Source organism: Octodon degus, unplaced genomic scaffold, assembly GCF_000260255.1.
Source record: "Octodon degus isolate 3935 unplaced genomic scaffold, OctDeg1.0 scaffold00010, whole genome shotgun sequence".
Classification (NCBI taxonomy): Eukaryota; Metazoa; Chordata; class Mammalia; order Rodentia; family Octodontidae; genus Octodon; species Octodon degus.
The window spans coordinates 3,735,972-3,754,409 of record NW_004524586.1 but is presented as its reverse complement, the minus strand read 5'-3'; the positions used below and the strand labels follow the sequence as shown (position 1 = coordinate 3,754,409).

The 18,438-nt window shown below is 45.8% G+C and overlaps 2 protein-coding genes across 2 annotated transcripts in view; one reads left to right on the top strand and one right to left on the bottom strand.

Annotated features, from left to right (window-relative positions):
* Positions 1 to 18,438, top strand: part of Blnk (B cell linker) — a 75,714-nt gene that overhangs the window by 8,516 nt on the left and 48,760 nt on the right. The window lies entirely within an intron of this gene.
* Positions 5,855 to 7,187, bottom strand: LOC101563183 (centrosomal protein of 63 kDa-like). The gene is given in 1 exon segment (XM_023709025.1): positions 5,855 to 7,187. A coding segment is annotated over 1 exon segment (1,113 nt). The 3' UTR covers positions 5,855 to 6,074.

Here is an 18,438-nt window from a genome sequence, read left to right as displayed (position 1 = left end):
ATCCCTAGCCATTCAGGTACTGGGGACCAAGCGCAGGGCCCTCTCCCTCAGAGGTATATCCCTAGCCCTTTATCCTTTTTTGAGACAGGATCTCGTTAAGCTGCTGATACTGCCTTCAAGCTTACAGTCTTTCTGCCTCAGCTGCTCCAGTTCCATGAAGTGAAAACATTATTTGATGTCAAACAAAACATACCATTTGGGTGTATATTCTTCACTCCCAGATAGAGAAATGGGGGCAGGAAAGAGTTTCGAGGCATAAGAGTGCTTTGAAAAAACTGCAGTCTGCATGTTTACTTCTGCAAGTAGACTGAGTGAACTTTGACCAGAATCCGTTAATGTTGGGACAAAGCACATACTAAGCGACAGTGTGACTATTAAGAGGCCCAGGCGCTAAGATGAGAGCTACAAAGGCTCAAAGGTAGAGCATTTCCTAGCATGTGTGATCCCCAGCAATCAACACACACACACACACACACACACACACACACACACACACGAGTTCAAAGGTCTGTGAATCTGAGCCAGTAGCCAAATCCTAGACCAAGCTGGCCACACCACGCTTGTCCTGGAGCAGCGTGTGCTGCCGTGAGGTCCAGGGGGAGGCCATTACCACAGGACCCTCGATCAAGGCCAAAGAATCTGAATAGACATTTCTTGCAAGAAAATATACCCATGGCCCCCAAGAATGTAAAAGAGCCCCATAGTGCTGATCATCAATGTTGCTAGTCATCAGGGAAGTGCAAATCAAAATCCTAATGAAATGCCACCTCCCCCAGCCAGATGGCTGTTATCAAAAGACTACAAATAACAAATGCTGGGGAGGATACAGAGAAAGGGAAACTACGTTGTTGGGGGAATATAAATTGGTACAGAAACGCTGGAAAACAGAACGGAGATTCCTTCAGAAACCAGAAATAGAACCAGTCTGTAGCAGCACTGTGATAACTGGGGGAACTTCCAGTGGAAACGAAGTCGGTGCGTCTGAGACTCCTGAACAGCCTTGTTTGCTGCTGCCCAGCTCACGGCAGCCAGGATGCGGGGTCCACCGAGGCGTCTGTTAGTGGATGAATGAATGTAGTGGGCGTGCACACACACGCACGCACACACACATATGCACACGCACGCACGCGCGCGTGCACACACACACACACACACACACACTCACTCACGGCTGCTACTCAGCCATAAAAAAGAATGAAATCTCATTGTTTCCATCAAAGTAAATGAAGCTAGAGGATATTACGTTCAGTGGAGTGAGCCAGAGAGAGCAAAACAAATACCTCATGTTTCCTTCATAAAGGGGAACCAGACTCGGAACAGGTATCCAGTCACAGAAAAGAGGAATTCGTGCCGGTGTGCCGTAGCCTGCCAAGTTATCTGAACAACATCCTACTATATATTTCAGAATAACTGGAAAGGCTGGGGAGATAGCTCAGCAGCAGTCTAGGCGCCAGCCTGGCCAGTGCAAGGACCCGAGTTCAGTCCCCAATACCACATGCTGTGTTGGCTGAAACTGGGCATGGCGGCACGCACCCGTAATCCCAGTGCTGGGCAGGCTGAAACGCGAGGACCACGACTAGTCTGACCTGTGTAGTGAAACCCTGAATCAAATAAATAAATGAAAATAAAAAAAATAACTGGGAAGTCTAACCGTTCCCAACACATAGACATGATTACTGTCTGAAGAGATGGAAACGCTTATTGCTCTGCTTTTGCCATTATATGTTACATACATGTATGGAATAACCCTACTCTGTCCCAGAAATATGTACAAATATAACATGTCAATAGTAAAAGGAAAGAAGAAAGCAAGCAGCAGAGAGATGGTACGCATTTGTTCTCCACTGATACCTTCTTAGGCATAAATGAAGATCCTGAAGCAGTGTTTCTAAGACAGAATTGGAAAAAATGTTCCATCAGCCAGTATGCTTCCTTTGTGGCCAGGGTTGGACTTTTTTTTTTTTTAAGTTGATAGGTTGGTTTTGTGGACATGATCTTTTTTCCCATCTCTCTTATGAAGCAAGTCTTCCCTCCCTGCGCCTACAATGTGTCTATGCATCGATTCTGATCACATTAAGAACTCAGGAAAGATCCGATTCTCTTAGGTGAGAAGGTTCACGCCATGGGCCCGGGCGGTCGGGGGCTGCGCCTCCTGGAAGGTGAGGAGCTCGAAGCTCTTGGCTGAGCTAGGGTTCTACCTTCAAGCTTATAAAACAGCGCTCCGGCCCACAGTAGGCAGTTTCCCTAAGGAAGCCTTTAATGTCCACCCCCCGGGACTTCAGCACTGAGGGACAGCCGAGAGGCACTGCCGCTGCCTGTCTCTCAGACACTCGCCTTTCTGGATTTCTGATTACATCTTATGGACTCCTTTTCCTTCCTTGTTTTTCATTTCTTCATTGTGATAAAATACCCATATCTTATGCTGCTTTGTTTTGTCTTTGTTCTTGTTATTTATTTTTATTTTTTTCTCTTTAAAATAAGCAACCCCTACTGGTTGGTTTGTTTTTGCAGAACCAGGGATTGAACTCAGGCCCTTACGCTTGCCAGGGAAGTGCTTATTCCACTCAGCCATCTCTCTGGTCCTGTTTAAAATAAAAAAATAAAAATTAAAAACATATCATAGAATTTACCATCTTAACCATTCTTAAGCTCAGTAGCATTAATTACACCATTTCCAGGACCCTTTTCATCTTGTGAAACCACAACACTATTCTTACACTCTAACTCCTGGCTCCTTCCCTTAGCCCTTGGAAACCACCACCTTACTCTGTCTCTGTGTGGATGGGAGTTCTCCAGGGAGCTTGAATGAGTGTTAGTTCTCCTGTGACTGGTTTATATTACTCAGTGCAATGTCTCAAGGTGTATCCAGGTTATAGCAAGTCATCATCTCTTATGGGAAAGGGAGGCTCTGCTTCTTTCTGGTACTCTTGCTTCCCCCCACTTGCTCTATCTGATGTTGATGTTTAAGCTCTCAGGAAGAGCCTGAAGTTTCTCTTCCATGCGCTTGCTGCACTTCGTAGACCAACGGCGATGAGCCTATGGAGTATGTGCTGCAGCAAGCTATTTGTGACCATTGAAAGCTCTAAAAGTTTCACCATCACTGTCCTAGACCTTCAGGAACCAAGCACATAATTAGAGACTATTCGCTTATAAGAATAAGAGGTGGCACCCATGTCCCCTTGGAAATGAATACTGCTGATTGGATGAAGTTCTAGCTTCCATACAAGTGCCGGCCTCCAGATTAAGGGATCTGGGAACCCTGACCTGACACTAATCACTGTCCTCTAAGCTCCAGCACCATGGCATGGCAGCCACTCCAGTGATCCAGGGACAAGGAAGTGCCTGGATGCAGTGGAAGATTCTCCCAGGGTGTTCTGCCTCTTGCCTGTGTGGAGACTCCACATCGCTGGCACGTTTGTTTTTCGTTCCCAGCTGTCCGTCCCTTGCTCTCCTCAGGGAGCAAGCTTTTGCTTTTCCCCCACTTGCTTGCTCCTCATAACTTAGCCCACAGCTGAAGGCTGTCTGCTCCTCACAGGGCTCCTCCCCCAGGCCCTGCGCCTCCCCCTTTGACCCACCATCTCCCACCTTCACCTCACTCCTGAAGAGAACCTACCAGTAGCTATACCTGCAAGCTGATTTTAGTTGATATTTGTACAATCATTTTAAGTAGCATGGCCGAGGCCTCCAAAGCGGACAGTTTCCCTCGGTCTAGCATGGCCATGTCAATGCTTATTTCAAGAGTACGCAAGGAAGTAGCTTAAGGAACATGGGGTTTCCCCTGCTGGGCCCCACTCTGCTACTGACCTCTTTCCTGAGGAAGGATCCTTGACTTCAAAAGCAGCCCTGCCGCCAGCAGCTCAGCTGGGCCCCACCCCTTCTGGTGTCAACCCTTCACACGGCATGAAGAACACAGCCAAGGCGCTGAGCTTTCAGGGCTATGACCGCACGCACAGAAGAGCCCCTGCGCCTCGCCTACTGCCCTGCTATTGCAGTCCTGAGATTCTTAATAATTTCTGATGAAATGCCTGACTTCTCCTTTTACACAACTTGGCTCTGCAAATTATGCAGCCAGAGCTGGCCAAAGTGTCTATGTGTGACCACATCCAGTCCCCTACTGGGTAGAGACACAAGTGTCCTTGGAAGGGCAGGAAGCCTCACCCTGTGTCCTGGGAGGCCAGCCCTCCAGAGGTGAAGTCGCCTGTTCACGGTCGCACAGCCAGGCCAACTCCAGAGCCGCAGCCCCACGTTGCCTGGAAGAGGGCGAGGTCATGCTCTCTTCTCTAACCTCTGCCTGTGTCACTTACTGACTAACAGCATCCTACTTTAGCCAGTGTGTTTTATACTTTTGTATCTTTAAAAAAAATAAGGCCACCAATGTACTAGTCTGAAACTCAAAGGCAGCCCTGTCAAATTCATGCTGTCAGCGTTTCAAGTTACGGCGTGTTTCCAGGCCTGAGCTCGGATCGCAGGCTGACTCAGGAGGAGGTTAAACCACACTGCGGAGTGTTTCTCAGAGAATCCTTCCGCGGTGCCGCGCCTCAGCTGAGAATGAGCTGTGATCGCCCAGAGCTGGCCTTCCGCGCAGGCGCGGTGGGCAGCAGTGATGTGTAATTTAAGAAGTGCCCTCGAAAGGTGTTTTTGCTGTGCTGGAAAGAATATAAACTGTGGAATCACGCAGACTTGGGATTGAATCTGTGCTCTGAATTCATTAGCTCAGAGTCTTTGAATAGTTCACCCAATCCCATTTAGCCTAATTTTTCATCTGAAAAGTGGGAATATATATATATATATATATATATATATATCTTATATAACAGATATACATATATATCTAACATGTTTATAACACACATACATATATTACACACATATACATAAGTAACACATACACTATACATAATATATCATAAAATGTATACATAATGTATAAGACATTATGTATATGTCTTATACTATGTGTTATATGTATATATGCTATATATGTATATCATATATGTATGTATATAACATATATGACATATTTTTTAACTTTCTTATCCATAAATGGTGTCATCAGGGAGACATCTACACCATATGAGGCAGCGATTCAAGGCTGTAATCAATATTCAGGGTCTGTTCAATTAGTTCTATGCCATTTTCAACACCACCAACTGTGCCAGGTTAAGGAGCCAAGCCATGATCTGCCCCGGGCACCCGGACAAGAATCGCTTCTCTGGCAGCGAGCTCGGAGGAGCGCAGGTAGAAGCGCAGGCAGAAGCCCCCGAGGGCTTCAGTCCACAGTTGGTCGCTGAATAGGATGGAGCCCCGTTCAGGAAAGTGGTGGAGCGGTTGGAAAGGCCCCCGAGGAGACCACACCCACCTAAGGCAGAGGGGCTCTCCGGAGGAGGCTGCCTTAGCCGCTCAGAATACAGAGCAGAGAATTTGAGTTCAAACTTAGCTCCATTATTTTTCTCACTGTTATGGCTTGTGTCTAGGTGTCCCCCCAAAGCCTCATGCAGTCATGGGGTGGCTTCTGGAGTCTGTGATTGATTACTGCGGGTGTGGATGCTGCACCTGCCCTGGGCCAGGTAATCTGCATTACAGTGTAAGGAGGGGCGAGAGGCTGGCTCCTGCCCAGCTGCCTCCAGGCCCCTCCTTTTGCTCTCTGCCCTGTGCCCTCTGCCTGGGAGCCAGCTGAATAGGGACCGAAACCCCCAGTAATGTGAGCTGAATAAAGCTTTCCTTCCTTCATTCTGAGTGTTGGGTATTTGTCCCAGCAACGAGAGAAGGGTGACTGAGACACTCACTTTACCTTAGTTGGGTCAAACTATAAAAAGATGTGGGATAAATTATATCTTTTTTTTTTTTACAAGTATGTAAAGAGGTTTATTCTCACAAGTTATTGCTGGAAGAAGTCCTTCAAAAACCACTGCAGTGAAAATGTCGAAGAAAAGTACCAATTCTTCAGATTTTTTCACCACTGTTTAGTATGCGTTATCCTTATAACTTTGTATGACCATGTTTTAAAAGAGCTGCTCCTTCAGATGACGCTAACTCTGCGGTGTTCCCTTCCCAGGCTGTGATTCCGTAAGCAGTTACATCAGGGCTGTGAATTGTCTCACTGTCTTTTCACTCTCCCTTTTTAGTTCTTCAATATGGGCATCCAGGCGCTCTAGAATATGATGAGACCTCAGTTCCTCCTCTTCCAGAAATCTGGCAGCTATCTAACCCAGGGGAGACACGGGCACGGAGTACTCATGTAAACCCAATTCCAATTTCATCACCATTTCAGAAAGATGACGATTTTCTAATTTGAGTGATTCCAACTGATTCAAAATTTCCTTATGCTCCATTGCTTTTTCTTCTGCCTTTTGCATCTCTGCTTTGAGCTGCTTTTCCATGTTTGAGGAAGAACATTTGGCAGAAGCAATAGTGATATCTCGCTGATGTAACTCCCAAGTCAGCTGGGAAATTTCCATCTTCATACCTTCTAGTGCAGAGCTGTAAGTCTGTTCAGCTTGTAAAATCTGTTCTTTCAACTTCTTAATCTCTGCCCTGTACTCATTGTTATGTCCTTCCATCTTCTTCAGTTCTTCATATTTTTCCATTAGCTCTTGGCTCAGCTGTTTACATGTTGCGCTCACAGATTCCAAGCTGCCTTCTAGACGAGTCACCTCTGCTTGCAGGAGTTCTTCACTTGTATGGGTAAAATCCAACTGGGAAAGCACACTGCCCAAGTCGCCCTGCCCTTGAGAGGCGAGCCTCCTCTCAGCCTGAGAGTCCTCCAGTGGTCTTATAGCATCTCCTAGTTGCTGGGTGTTGGTTCCCTTTGCCTGTAACTTCTTTCGCATCTTTGCCTCACGGATGAAATTTTCATGAGACTGAAGATTTGCCTTCAATTCTCTTTTTTCTTCCTGCAGAGTCTCCAACAGCTTTTCAGATTCCCTCCACTTTTCCTCCTTTTGCCGCTGCTCCTGTAGGATAGACATATTGGTTCCAATCAAGTCGTTGACTCTTATGTTAAGACGCTCTATTTCCAACTCATTGGCACAGATGGTGTCCTTGGCCCGCTCAAGCTTACTGCTCAGGTGCTGGATTTCTGACTGGCTGGACAGCTCCACCGACTCTAATTTCTGTTTCCGATTGGTGAGCTGAGCCGAGACCGGGACTGGCATGCGGGTGTCTTTGGGATGGGATGCTTGGGGCATCTTCGTCCGCCCGGACCTGGGTGACTGCGAATCGAGGAGCTCTGGCGGGCCAGCGGGCAGGCACAGCCCGAGCTGGTAGGTTTGGTGTGGACCCCGCCGGAAGGCAGGCTGCCGATAAATTATATCTTAAGCACAAACAACACATTAGTATCATACTCATTAGTAAATACACCAGGAAGAAAAGAGTAGTTTTATTTTGGTGAAAAAACTGCAACAGAATCAAATAGAAATATGAGGAAAACACTTGTTTCTCAAAGACGAAAGAAAATGGTCACGGCCGCGCCTCGCTGTCACAAGCCTGGGCTGCATGTACACGTGATGGTTTGGGCTTTCATGCTGCCCTTCCAGCCTTTTAAGAGTCAGTCTCCTTCACCATGGAAGGACTTCTGGTGTCACAGCGCTGCCACAGCAGAAGTCGCCAGAGCTGATGGGGTCTTGCGTACCCGAGGCTGCCTTTCGCGGGTCAGCAGCGCTTCACGAGGCAACAGGGATGGAGCTGTAGCTCAGAGGAAGAGCACTTGGCTGCTATGCCCAAGGCCCTGGATTAACTCCCAGCGCAACCAAAAATACACAGTAAATAAAACAAAAGCTATTTGTATAAAATACCTCAAAGGTAAATCTTGAAAAATTCTTTTAAAAATTTTTCATAACTGCTTCAGAGTTATTGAGTTTCCTTTTCAGGTGATTAAAAATGTCTGACATTAGTGATAAAAATGGTGGTAGTGTGACCTTGTGAATTTACTAAATATTATTAAAGTGTACTTGTAAATGATGGATTATCTGTTATGTATACTTTACCATAATCAAAAATTAATACTGAAGTTATTTATAAAATTTATCATAAAATAGTGTATTTGGGGAGCTCGTAACCATATTTTTCTTTGAGCAATTAGTTATTGTTTCCAAGTTTTTATTATTTAACTTTATTTTAATACGTATTTTTCAAGCATTCCAACTCCTCATTTCACCTCCACTACCAAACACAAAATATTTCAATTATATATTTAATTCAGAGTCCAGGAAAAAGAATTTCACTGAGTCAGATCTTTTCAGGATAAGAGAAAAACCAATCTTCAAAATCATCTTTTACTCTCTGAAAATATCTTTGCTTTCAGCTACAGAAATGGATGCCTGGACAAGAACGTGACACTTGCATATGGTACCACATAGACACAGCCAAGCTTTTATTTTATTTTTTTCCATTAAGTGTATTTTTAAAAGGACATACTTAAATTCTTAAAATACATGTGTTTTCTTGAATTACATTTTTAGAATTTTCTGAAACACAATTAGAACTTTTTTGGCCAGTTGGTTTTATTTGTAGCTCATTTGGTTTAGAAATATTGATTTTGCACAATAATTTTCATTCTGGTACAAGAAAAATGACTATGAACATAGTAAAGTATCAACTGTCATATCTTAGGAGAACAAAGAACACATCAGAGTCCAGCGTAATGGAAATTCTAAGAGGCACCTGAAGGCTCTTCCTCACCAAGAGTCTGCGGTCCAGGGACGCTGGGCCCCCTCCGACTGCTGGCTTCACACCCAGCTTCTGTATTGTTCATGAGGTAACTGCCTTCTGCCCCAGCCTCCCTGCAGTGCGGTGGCAATGGCGTGGGTCCATCAAAGGAAGAAAAGTCCTGTAACCCCAGATGTCAGGGAGGGCGACAGCCTGGCAATTTCTGCTGGCATCTCAAGTAGCAAACCCAAGAACTTTTTGGAGTTGCTGTGGCCCAGTTTCCTTGTCATTTCACCAGTCTCAGTGCGGCACGCCCCTTGCCTGACTCTTGGGTTGGTTGGGCCTTGCCATGAGTGGCAAGGGAGTGTTCAAAGGCTGCACGTTCCTAGCAGCAGCACCCCGCTCACCTTGTGCCACGTGAGCCCGCTTTCTGTCTGCTCGTAACCCAGCTCAGCAGCTGCACATGCCGAGGGTTCCCACCAAAAATCTGCAGATCCTGCTAAGAAGGAAGGAAACAGTAGGATATGAAGTGCCCAGGAAATTCGCAAATTGTTTTTTATGACTAACAGGCTGTTAGGAAGAAACAGTGCTGACCACAGGGTACTCCCGTGTCAGGTGGAGACACAGCGGTGACTCTCTTTGTGTCCCTTATGTCTGATCCAGCTACCCACCCTTAGGGCAGGTGGCGGTCACGCCCAGGTGTGGTAGCTTATCCCAACATCGCGCATGAATCAATCCCAGCGTCACATCTTTGCTCCCAGCGTCACAGACCCTAGATCCAGCCGCCTCCCAAATGCCCCACCCAGGACTGTGTGAGGCTATGGGGATGTCTACGCAGAAGCCATAAGAGCTCCCTTTCTCTTCCTCCTGCCACCTGTCACTTCCTCTTCTTCCTTTAGTTCTCCCTAAAGACTGAAACCAGTGCCCCCAGAGCCCACACTCTCTCTAGTAAAAATTCCGACTTTAGTGATGAACAAACAGCAAGGCTACAGCGGAGAAACACGTGTACTCAGTAAGGACCGCTGGGCAGACTGAAGGCCATCGCCAAAGACAGAGGGGAAAGTGGTCAGAGAGACCCCGCGAAGCCAGTCACCTGTCCTAGGAAGGGCCCAAGTGAAATAAGTCACCATGTCTCAGTCAGGAGGTAACACCTGACTTTACCAATTCTGCAGTTTATCAGCTATGGCACTAAAAAAAAAAAAAAAAAAATTGATTAACTTTTCTGAACAAATGTCCTCCTTTCTACAAATGGGAATAGCTACAGTGATGTGAATATTCGTGATTCGACTGAACTGTATATTTAAAATTGGTTGGGATTTTTCTTATCCCAATACAAAGGGGACCATAAGCACACCGACTGCACAGGAAGGCTGTGAGGCTAACGCACACACGACACACGCTCAGTGCACGCCGCAGGTGATCTTGCTCTCATGGTTCCGTGGCTCTGATCACTGGCCTGTGTGAGGGACTCTTCTCAAGTGGCTTGTGGGCTTGTGCTGTCATCAGAGCCCTGGACTGTGACCAAGGAAGGTGGAGGGGGCGTCCAGGCACAGAGAGCTTGTCTTCCCAGCAGGAGACTCAAACCAGGTATGCAAAGGGAAGAAACTAGGTACGATAAAGTTGGACATCTTCAACTCAATTAGTGGGGTACTCACTACATTTTCCTGGAATTTCATTTGCTCCTTTGGGACTGTGATAGGTTGACTGAGCATATTCCTGAAGTTGATGCTGCCTCCACATTTCTGTATCTACCTTAGTTATTGGCCAGTTAGGAGCCTGGACTTCAAAGCCAGATGGTCTGAATGGCCGCTGTGATCTTTGTGAGCCTCAACATCCGCATCTGTGGAATGGGGAAGGCGGGCACTAACCGCAGGGGCTTCCCGGTTATCCCTAGAGAAAGCTGCTTGGCCACTTCTGTGCCAGCCTTGCCATGGGCTCGTTCTTGTTTTGTTTCATTTGAGACAGTCTCACTGTGCAGCCCAGGCTAGTCTTAAACTCACAATTCTCCTGCCTCGACTTCCTGAGTCCTGGGATTACAGGAGTGCAGCACCACTTCCTTCAGACTCAGGCTTCAGAAGGAAGCAGTCTCAGCGCTGACTTTACAAGTCTAAATATAGCACCAGCAAAGCCACAGGGGCCGGGCTAGAGGAAGTAGGCAAGGAAGCCTGGGCCAGAACTGGCCAAGTTGGCGGAACTGCGGAGGTGGGGGCTGGCCGTTGGAGGAGTTCTGCTGCATGCACATAACAGGACAGTGAAAAAGCATGCTCTGGGCTGGGGAGGTAGCTCAGCAGTCCAAGTGACTGTCTGGCAAGCGCAAGGACCCAGGTTCAATCCCTACTGCATGCCAGACTGGCCCCAGGCCACCAAAATCTATAATCCCAGCACCAGGGAGACTGAGACAGGAGGATCACTATGAGTCCCAGCTGTGTAGGGAGACCCTGTACCAAATACATTTTTTAAAAAAAGTGTTCTGCTTCAAAATGGCAAGCTAGCAGCCAAGACTTCAGCTGCAAAATAGAAATTATCCCGAGAACAGTATGTGCAGATCGGTGAATGCCTCATCTCTTTCTTTCTAATTTCTCTGACTTCACGTAAGCTGAAAGGACAATTCCTCTGTCCTGCACCACCAGAAGGCAGGGTTCAGGAGCAGCTCAGCTTTATGGCCTGGGCCTGAGTTTTCACTGTGCACTCACTGAGTATTTGTGGAATACATAAGACAAATGATGTCTTGTATAAAATGGTAAATCATGACATTAAACTTCAAGGGTGGAACATGGAAAACTAAGTGAATCGGGAAATAACCAAGACCAAAATGAATGCAAAGAAGAATCCGTAATGAATCAAAGTAATAAAAGTTTAAATGAAGAACAGAGTTAGTACTACTCTTGACTTTTACCCCAGGCCCCACCCAGCAGGCCTGGCTTTGTGCTCCTAGTGTCCTCTTAGAGCTATCAGTTGGGCAATCCCACCCCCTCTTCCTACCCAGATGAGACCCTAAAGGGCGCACCTGCTGGCATCCTATTGCCTCCAAAATCTCGCTGTCACGGGCTTGGGCTTGGGCTCAGCAAAGTCACCTCCATGGTTGGCTTGCCCAGCCCTTCCATTCTCCTGCCCTACGTGTGACAAGCGACTGAGGTCTCTAGGGACTTCCCCTAGACCATAACCCCTTCCCTGAATCAACTCTGGCTTGATTCGGACGGCACTGCTCTCCTTGGCCTGTAGGCCAGCAAGGTTCTTTCTTGCTCTCTGTTCCAAAGCCCTGGCCTCAGCCTCAGTTACGTCCCTCCCACAACAGCCACGTTCCTGCTGCTCTCAGCTCCTAGAGATCCCAGCACCCCAGGCCTGCGGCGACAGACGCTGTGGCACGTGGGCCACAGCGGGCTGTTTGTGTTATTGGGGTCTTGAGAAGGATCAGCATCACTGCCCCGGACAGTTTCGGCCCTGCGCCCTCGTACTTCCCGTTTCTGACACCTGTGAGCTGCTCTGGCTCTTCTGATCTGACTAGTGATATGACTGGAGCCGAAAGATCAGAGAGAAAGATAACTGAAAACTCCAAGTTTCAAGCCTGGTAATCCAAGGACCACAGATGATAAGTTTCTATTTTCTTCTTTCTTAAAAATTTCTTTTTGGCAGTTTTAAATTTGCTAAAATAAACTTGTCTTAAAATTTAATAAACAGTGGGGCCGGAGAGATGGCTCAGTGGAATAAGCGCTTCCCTGGCAAGCGCAAGGGCCTGAGTTCAGTCCCTGGTTCCGCAAAACAAAACAACAACAACAACAACAACAACAACAACAACAAAAAACCTAAAAAATTTAATAAACAAAATAAGATATAGTAGAAAAATATGTGTAACATCTTAAAAAGCAATCTATTGCAATAGCACCAAATCATATAAGTACCCAAAAAAGAGCAAGTCCACCAGAAAATTAGCAGTCCTAGTGATAATCATTCAAACATTTTTATTTTTAAAAGATAAATTTAGAATTAAAAGAAAAAATTTAATCTATCTATCCATAGTGAAAAGCAGGTAAGATATTGGATATATTCACTGCTTCAGTATATACCAATAACAGATTTTAATTCTTTTTTTTGGCAGAACTGGGGGATTGAACTCAGGCCCTTGCGCTTGCCAGGAAAGCGCTTATTCCACTGAGCCATCTCCCCGGTCCCCTAGATTTTAATTCTGAAGTAACCCTGGAAACCTAGAGATAGCAGGCCATGTGAATGAACATAGATGTTCTAAGGATAGCTGAACAGGTAGTTCCCAGAATGTCCTATAACAGTGCAGGGTGACAGCAGCTGCAAGCCACGACTAGGAAGTCTGGCTTGAGTCAGCAGGTACTACGGAGCTACCACCAGCTCTTGAGAAGAGAAGAGCGAGTAGCCTGTTGAAGCCTGAGTTTTAGAAAGAAGAAAATGAAAAAATAGTCCTAATAAACCCTAGCAACATGGGCTGGATGGAGGTCCACGCTGCATTTTCCAGGTATACAGGGGAAGATGTGAACTTTGACCTTGGCTCAACCCCTACAGCCACTCAAGGGGTGAAACTTAAGAACGGAACCCAAAGCTAAGACATTGGGAATGAAGGAAGGGCTTACCTGCTCTGTCCGCCCACAAAGAGCAGCTTTCATTGGACCCCCTCTTTTGTCTGTTCTTAAATCCAGATTTAAAAGGGATTTTCTCTGATGAGGATTATTTTGCCCTGAGCCTTTTCTGAGAAAACAGGAACACAGGGTGTGTGTGTGTGTGTGTGTGTGTGTGTGTGTGTGTGTGTGTAGGGAGAAAACAAAGCAACATCTTGTCATTTCAGGGTCCTTTGTGAGTGACTGAGAGTTCCAAAAGCAAAGTGAGATGCTTTCTTACCCTTTTGTTTCCTAATAAGTTTTGACAAATGTGCTTCTGGCAGGTGGTGAAATCTTTTAAATCATCTCCTGTAGTTAATAAAAATTATAGGAAGTATAGTTTGTGTGATATGAAATACATTTCCTTGGGCTGCGCTGCCGATCTGGCCGGAATCCCTCCCGGCAGCCGCCACCTGTCCCTGCAGCCCCTCAGCGTCGTGTCCCGTCCTTCCTGCGCTGCCCCGTCCGCTCTGCGCCTGGCCCTGTTCTGCAGGCCTAGTGGCTCTGTGGGTTCTTCTCCTTGTCTTTCCTGCCCGGGATCCTCTGGAGAGGAAGTGCGAGGAAGCCCTACGCGGCTGGAGCTGCCCTCGGTTCTCCGTCTTGGCTGCGTGGTGAAGTCACTTGAACGCCCACGCTGCTGGTTTAAATGACCTGCAGTAAATTCCAAGTATCAAGGTGATCAAAACTCCCTGAATGATTCTACTGTACAGCTAAACTCGAGACTACCTCTCCAGCCTAACTTTTCTTTGAGGAAGAGACAGGGCGGGGATTTGCCGCTGATACAAGGTCTGAACTTAATCCAGGAACTACTCATTGCAGAAGGCTGGGGTGGGGCGGGGGGCTCATGAGCGCCTGCTCTGGTGCCAGGCAGAAGAGTAGCCATCCCTGTGCCAACGTGGGCTGTGCCAAGCGCAGGTGGGAGCAGAAGCCTGGCCGGCAGCAGCGCCGGCTTGTTCCTGCAGCTCTTGTCCCTTGCCGAATGTCCACGTCCAACCATGGATATAACTCCAGTCTGTTGGTGCATTTCCTTTCCTGGGGAGAGTGTTGGGGTGAAGCTTCTGCTCTTCGTTGTGGAGTCAGGGATCAGAACTGCAATTAAAGATATTCCAGGCAATAGTGGGCCAAGGAGCTGCTCAGGAGGCGGGGAATGCCCGTGTGCTGTTGCTCTCCTGATTGAGCAGGACTAGGGAGAGCCAGGCAGGAGCTGGTCCTTTAGCACTGAGCCGCCGGTACACAGACGAGTCTCCAGTTCTGAGCAGGGTGCTAGAATGCAGATTGCTGGACTTAGAATTTTTCCCACTGGTATCATTTTAAAGTCCAGCAATCTGAGTTTTTAATACATAGATATGGGTAGCCTAGACCATATCCTAGCAAACATGTTCCAGAGAGTAACCTGGAAAAACAGACTGCATGAGAAGGCACAGGAAGGAACTCAGATCACCCCCTCTGTCCCTGTTTCCAGCCCGAGTCTCCTGTTTCAAGGCTTCCAGGAGTGAAGCCTCCAGCCTTCATATCTGCATGCTTCTTCCTTTTTCTGGATTCCTCAGCTCCGGTGTTTTCTCCTGTCTCCTTCTTCCAGCTTAGGAAAGGGTCCTGATACTTTACCACTACTTTTTTTTTTTTTTTTTTTTTTTGCCAGGGAAGCACTTATTCCGCTGAGTCATCTCCCGGCCATACTTTACCAGTTCCTGGCCCAGCTTTCTGGAGCAGAGGTTGGGTGATATGAAAGCTTCTCAGTTTACAGAGGCAGAAAGATACATTCAAGGCCCAGGAACGGGACATGCATACGATAATGTTCCAACTGTATTACAAAGGTTGAAATGAGCAGTATTTTTATATGCTCCCCCCAAAAGCACAGGAAAGCAAAGCAAAAATAGGATAAATAGGGTTACACCACTCTGTAAGGCTGCACAGCAAAGGAGACACCAGAACGGAAGGCAATCTGTGAAATGAGAGAAAAAATTGCCCCTGCAGAATGAGCGAAAATAATTGTAAACTATCCATCTAGAAAATGGTTGGTATCCAGAATGTAAAAAGAACTCAATGGCAAAAAAAGTTAATAAGCTAATTTTGTTTTATTTTATTTTCAAGAGAAAAATAATTAAAATGATACAGGATTTCAAAACAGGATGGTAGAAATTAACAATGATTATTATACTGCATATTGTTGTCTTCGAAGTAACTGCTCAGATTACCGGATATGAGCAGGCAAGATTGATCAAACAGTGTAAGGACTAACTGTTCCTTGCAATGAACTAGTAGAAACTAGTAGTACAATTATCTAAGCTGTCTTGGGTATATGTACGTGTGCATTTTCCCCTCTTCCTTTTTTCCTTTCTTGCATCCCAGTTGCTCTTTCCTCTGAGCAGTCTCTTTCCCTTTGACAGTATCTGTTGCACCTTTTGGATCTTACTCTTTCAGGTTCTTACACGAGGGAGACACTACCACACCTATACATGCGAGTCTGTTTCGTTTCACTTATGAGTACGGCCTCTAGCTGCATCCATTTACCTATAAAAGCCTAAAGTTTATCTTTCTTTATAGCTGAGGAATACTCCATGTGGTCTCATCCATTCCTTGGCTGATGGGCATTTGGGTTATTTCCAAGATTTAGCTATGATAAATTGTGCTGCTCTAAACATGGGTACACACATATTGCTGTGGCATGATTTTTTCAGTTCTTCTGGAAAAATACCCAAGAAGTGGGTAGCTAGGTTGAATGGGACCTCCAGTCCCAGTTTCCTGAGGAATCCCCACAGTGATTTCCACAGTGGTTGCACCAGTGATAAGCTATTTGTAAGTAAGCAATGGAGCTGAGTATGGTGGCACATGCCTGTAATTCCAGCACAGGGAAGGCCGATTCTGGAGAGCTGTGAGTTCAAGGCCACCCTGCCCTGCATAGCAAGTCCCTGTCTCAAGGATAAAATAATGAAAATAAAAATGTACAATAAATCTAAGTAAACTTTTCTTAAAAGAAGACATACAAATGGCCAACAAGTACATTAAAAAGCACGAGTTCAGCATCAATAGTAGTCATGGAAATTAAAATCCGAGCCACAGTGAGGTAGCTCCTCGTTCTGAACACCTATCAAAAAGACAAAGTATAACAGGTACGGGCAAGGACGCAGAGAAAGGGGAGGCATTGTTACCACTGTCGGTGGGAAGGTAAGTTAGTACAGTTACTGTAGAAAGCAGCATGGAAATTCCTCAAAACATTAAAAATAGCCTACCATAGTAATGCATGCCTGTAATTCCAGTTACTCGGGAGGCCGAGGCAGGAGGATTACAAATTCAAGGTCTGCCCAGGCAATTTAGTCCGTTCCCTGTTCCCAGTACCTACTGTACCCTTCACATTTTATTTCCTCTTCCAGGTTCTCACACTAAGGAGAGCTAACACCGTGTTTGCACATATGGGCTTGATTTATTTCACTTCAGAGTATGGTCTCTAGTTGCACTCATTTACCAATAAAAGCCTCGAATTTATCTTTTTTCATAGCTGAATAGAGTCCATTGTGTAAAAGTACCGCATCTTCTTTATCCATTCCTTAGCTGATGGGCATTTGGATTGCTTCCAAGACTTAGCTATGACAAATTGCCCTGCTATAAGCATTGGCTGCACATGTATCACTATGGTATGATGTTTTCATTTCTTCTAGAAAAATACCCAGGAGGGGGCTAGCTGGGCTGGACGGTGTCCCCAGTTGGAGTTTTTTGAGGAATCTCCACACCAACCTCTATGGTGGTTATACTAGTGTGCCCTCCCACCAACAGCAGAGAAGGCCTCCTTTGCCCCCCCAGCCCCTCCAGCATTTGCTACTGGCTGACTTCTTGATGTTAGCCATTCTTTCTGGGCTGGGATGGAATCTCAGCATTGCTTTAATTTGCATTCTCAAATAACCAATGAGGTTGAACATTTTTGATATATTTACTTGCCATTTATATTTCTTTCCTGAGAAGTGTATATTTATCTCAGATGCCCATTTTTGGACTGAATTTGGGGATCCTGCCTTTTTAAAAAATTCTTTATATGTTGTAGATAGAAGGCCTTTGTCAGAGGGACAGTCAGCTATAATTTTTTCCCACTTGGTGGGTTTTCTTTTCACTCTGTTGGAGATTTCTTTTGATGTGCAGAAACTTTTCCAAAAGATGAGATCCCAGTTGTAGATTCTTTGAAGTATTTCCCATGCACTTTGGTTTTTGCTTCTGTACTCTCTACCTACCTCTTGTCTTTAGGATTTCTACCTACATTTTCCTCCAGGAAATTTAGTGTTTCTGCTTTAATTTTTAAATCTTTGATCCATTTGGACTGTAGTTTAGTGCATGATGATCTAGAAAGTAGACGTGGGTCTAATTTTAGCCTTCAGCTTACAGAATGCCAGCTTTTTCAGTACCATTTATTAAAGAGGCTATCTTTCTTCTTAAACTGGCTTCTTTTATTTACCATACATCACATTTTTTCATATATGCCATTCTTAAAAGGATAGTTATAAAGTTAAAATCTGTGTAATTTTTTACAGATTGCTGTGACCAGCCACTATTTACCTGTAACTATGAAATAGAAAAAAAATGGAAAAGTTTTAAAAGTTACATTACGCTATATTTCTTATTGTCATTCAAATCACACTGTTCAGTGCCTCGATATTCTCCTAGTGTTAGAGCCTAGAATTAAGAACGGCAAAGCCATCCTGGCAATGTCACCCAGCTCTAAGTAGGCATGGTGTCTTCTGCCCTTCTATGCAATTTGGAGTGCAGGCCGTGCCTGCTGACCTTGCATACCTATCTGCAGCTTTTGAAAACTATGCCCCCAATACCATGCGATTATAAAATAAATTAAATATTCCAACACGGAGTAGTTTAAATCCACCTCGAGAGAAGTTACAAAGAAGCTCCCATCTAGTAAAGCACACGGCCACATTATGTGATCAGACTAGCCCCTCAGGTTTATTTATCTAAAGCTTTGTCCTTGGCTTAGTATGGACTTTGGCTTTCCCGGGGCAGGTATTTGCTTTTCCTGGGCACAACTGAAAAGCTAGAGTGGAGAAGGTGTGATCTATCACTGCCCAACGGGGCGAAGGACGATCTCAGTCCACCAGTGTCAGCACCACTTGTTAGCAATGCAGACCTCAGACCCAGCCAATCAGGAACGGGGTCGGGGTCGGGGGTGGGGGGG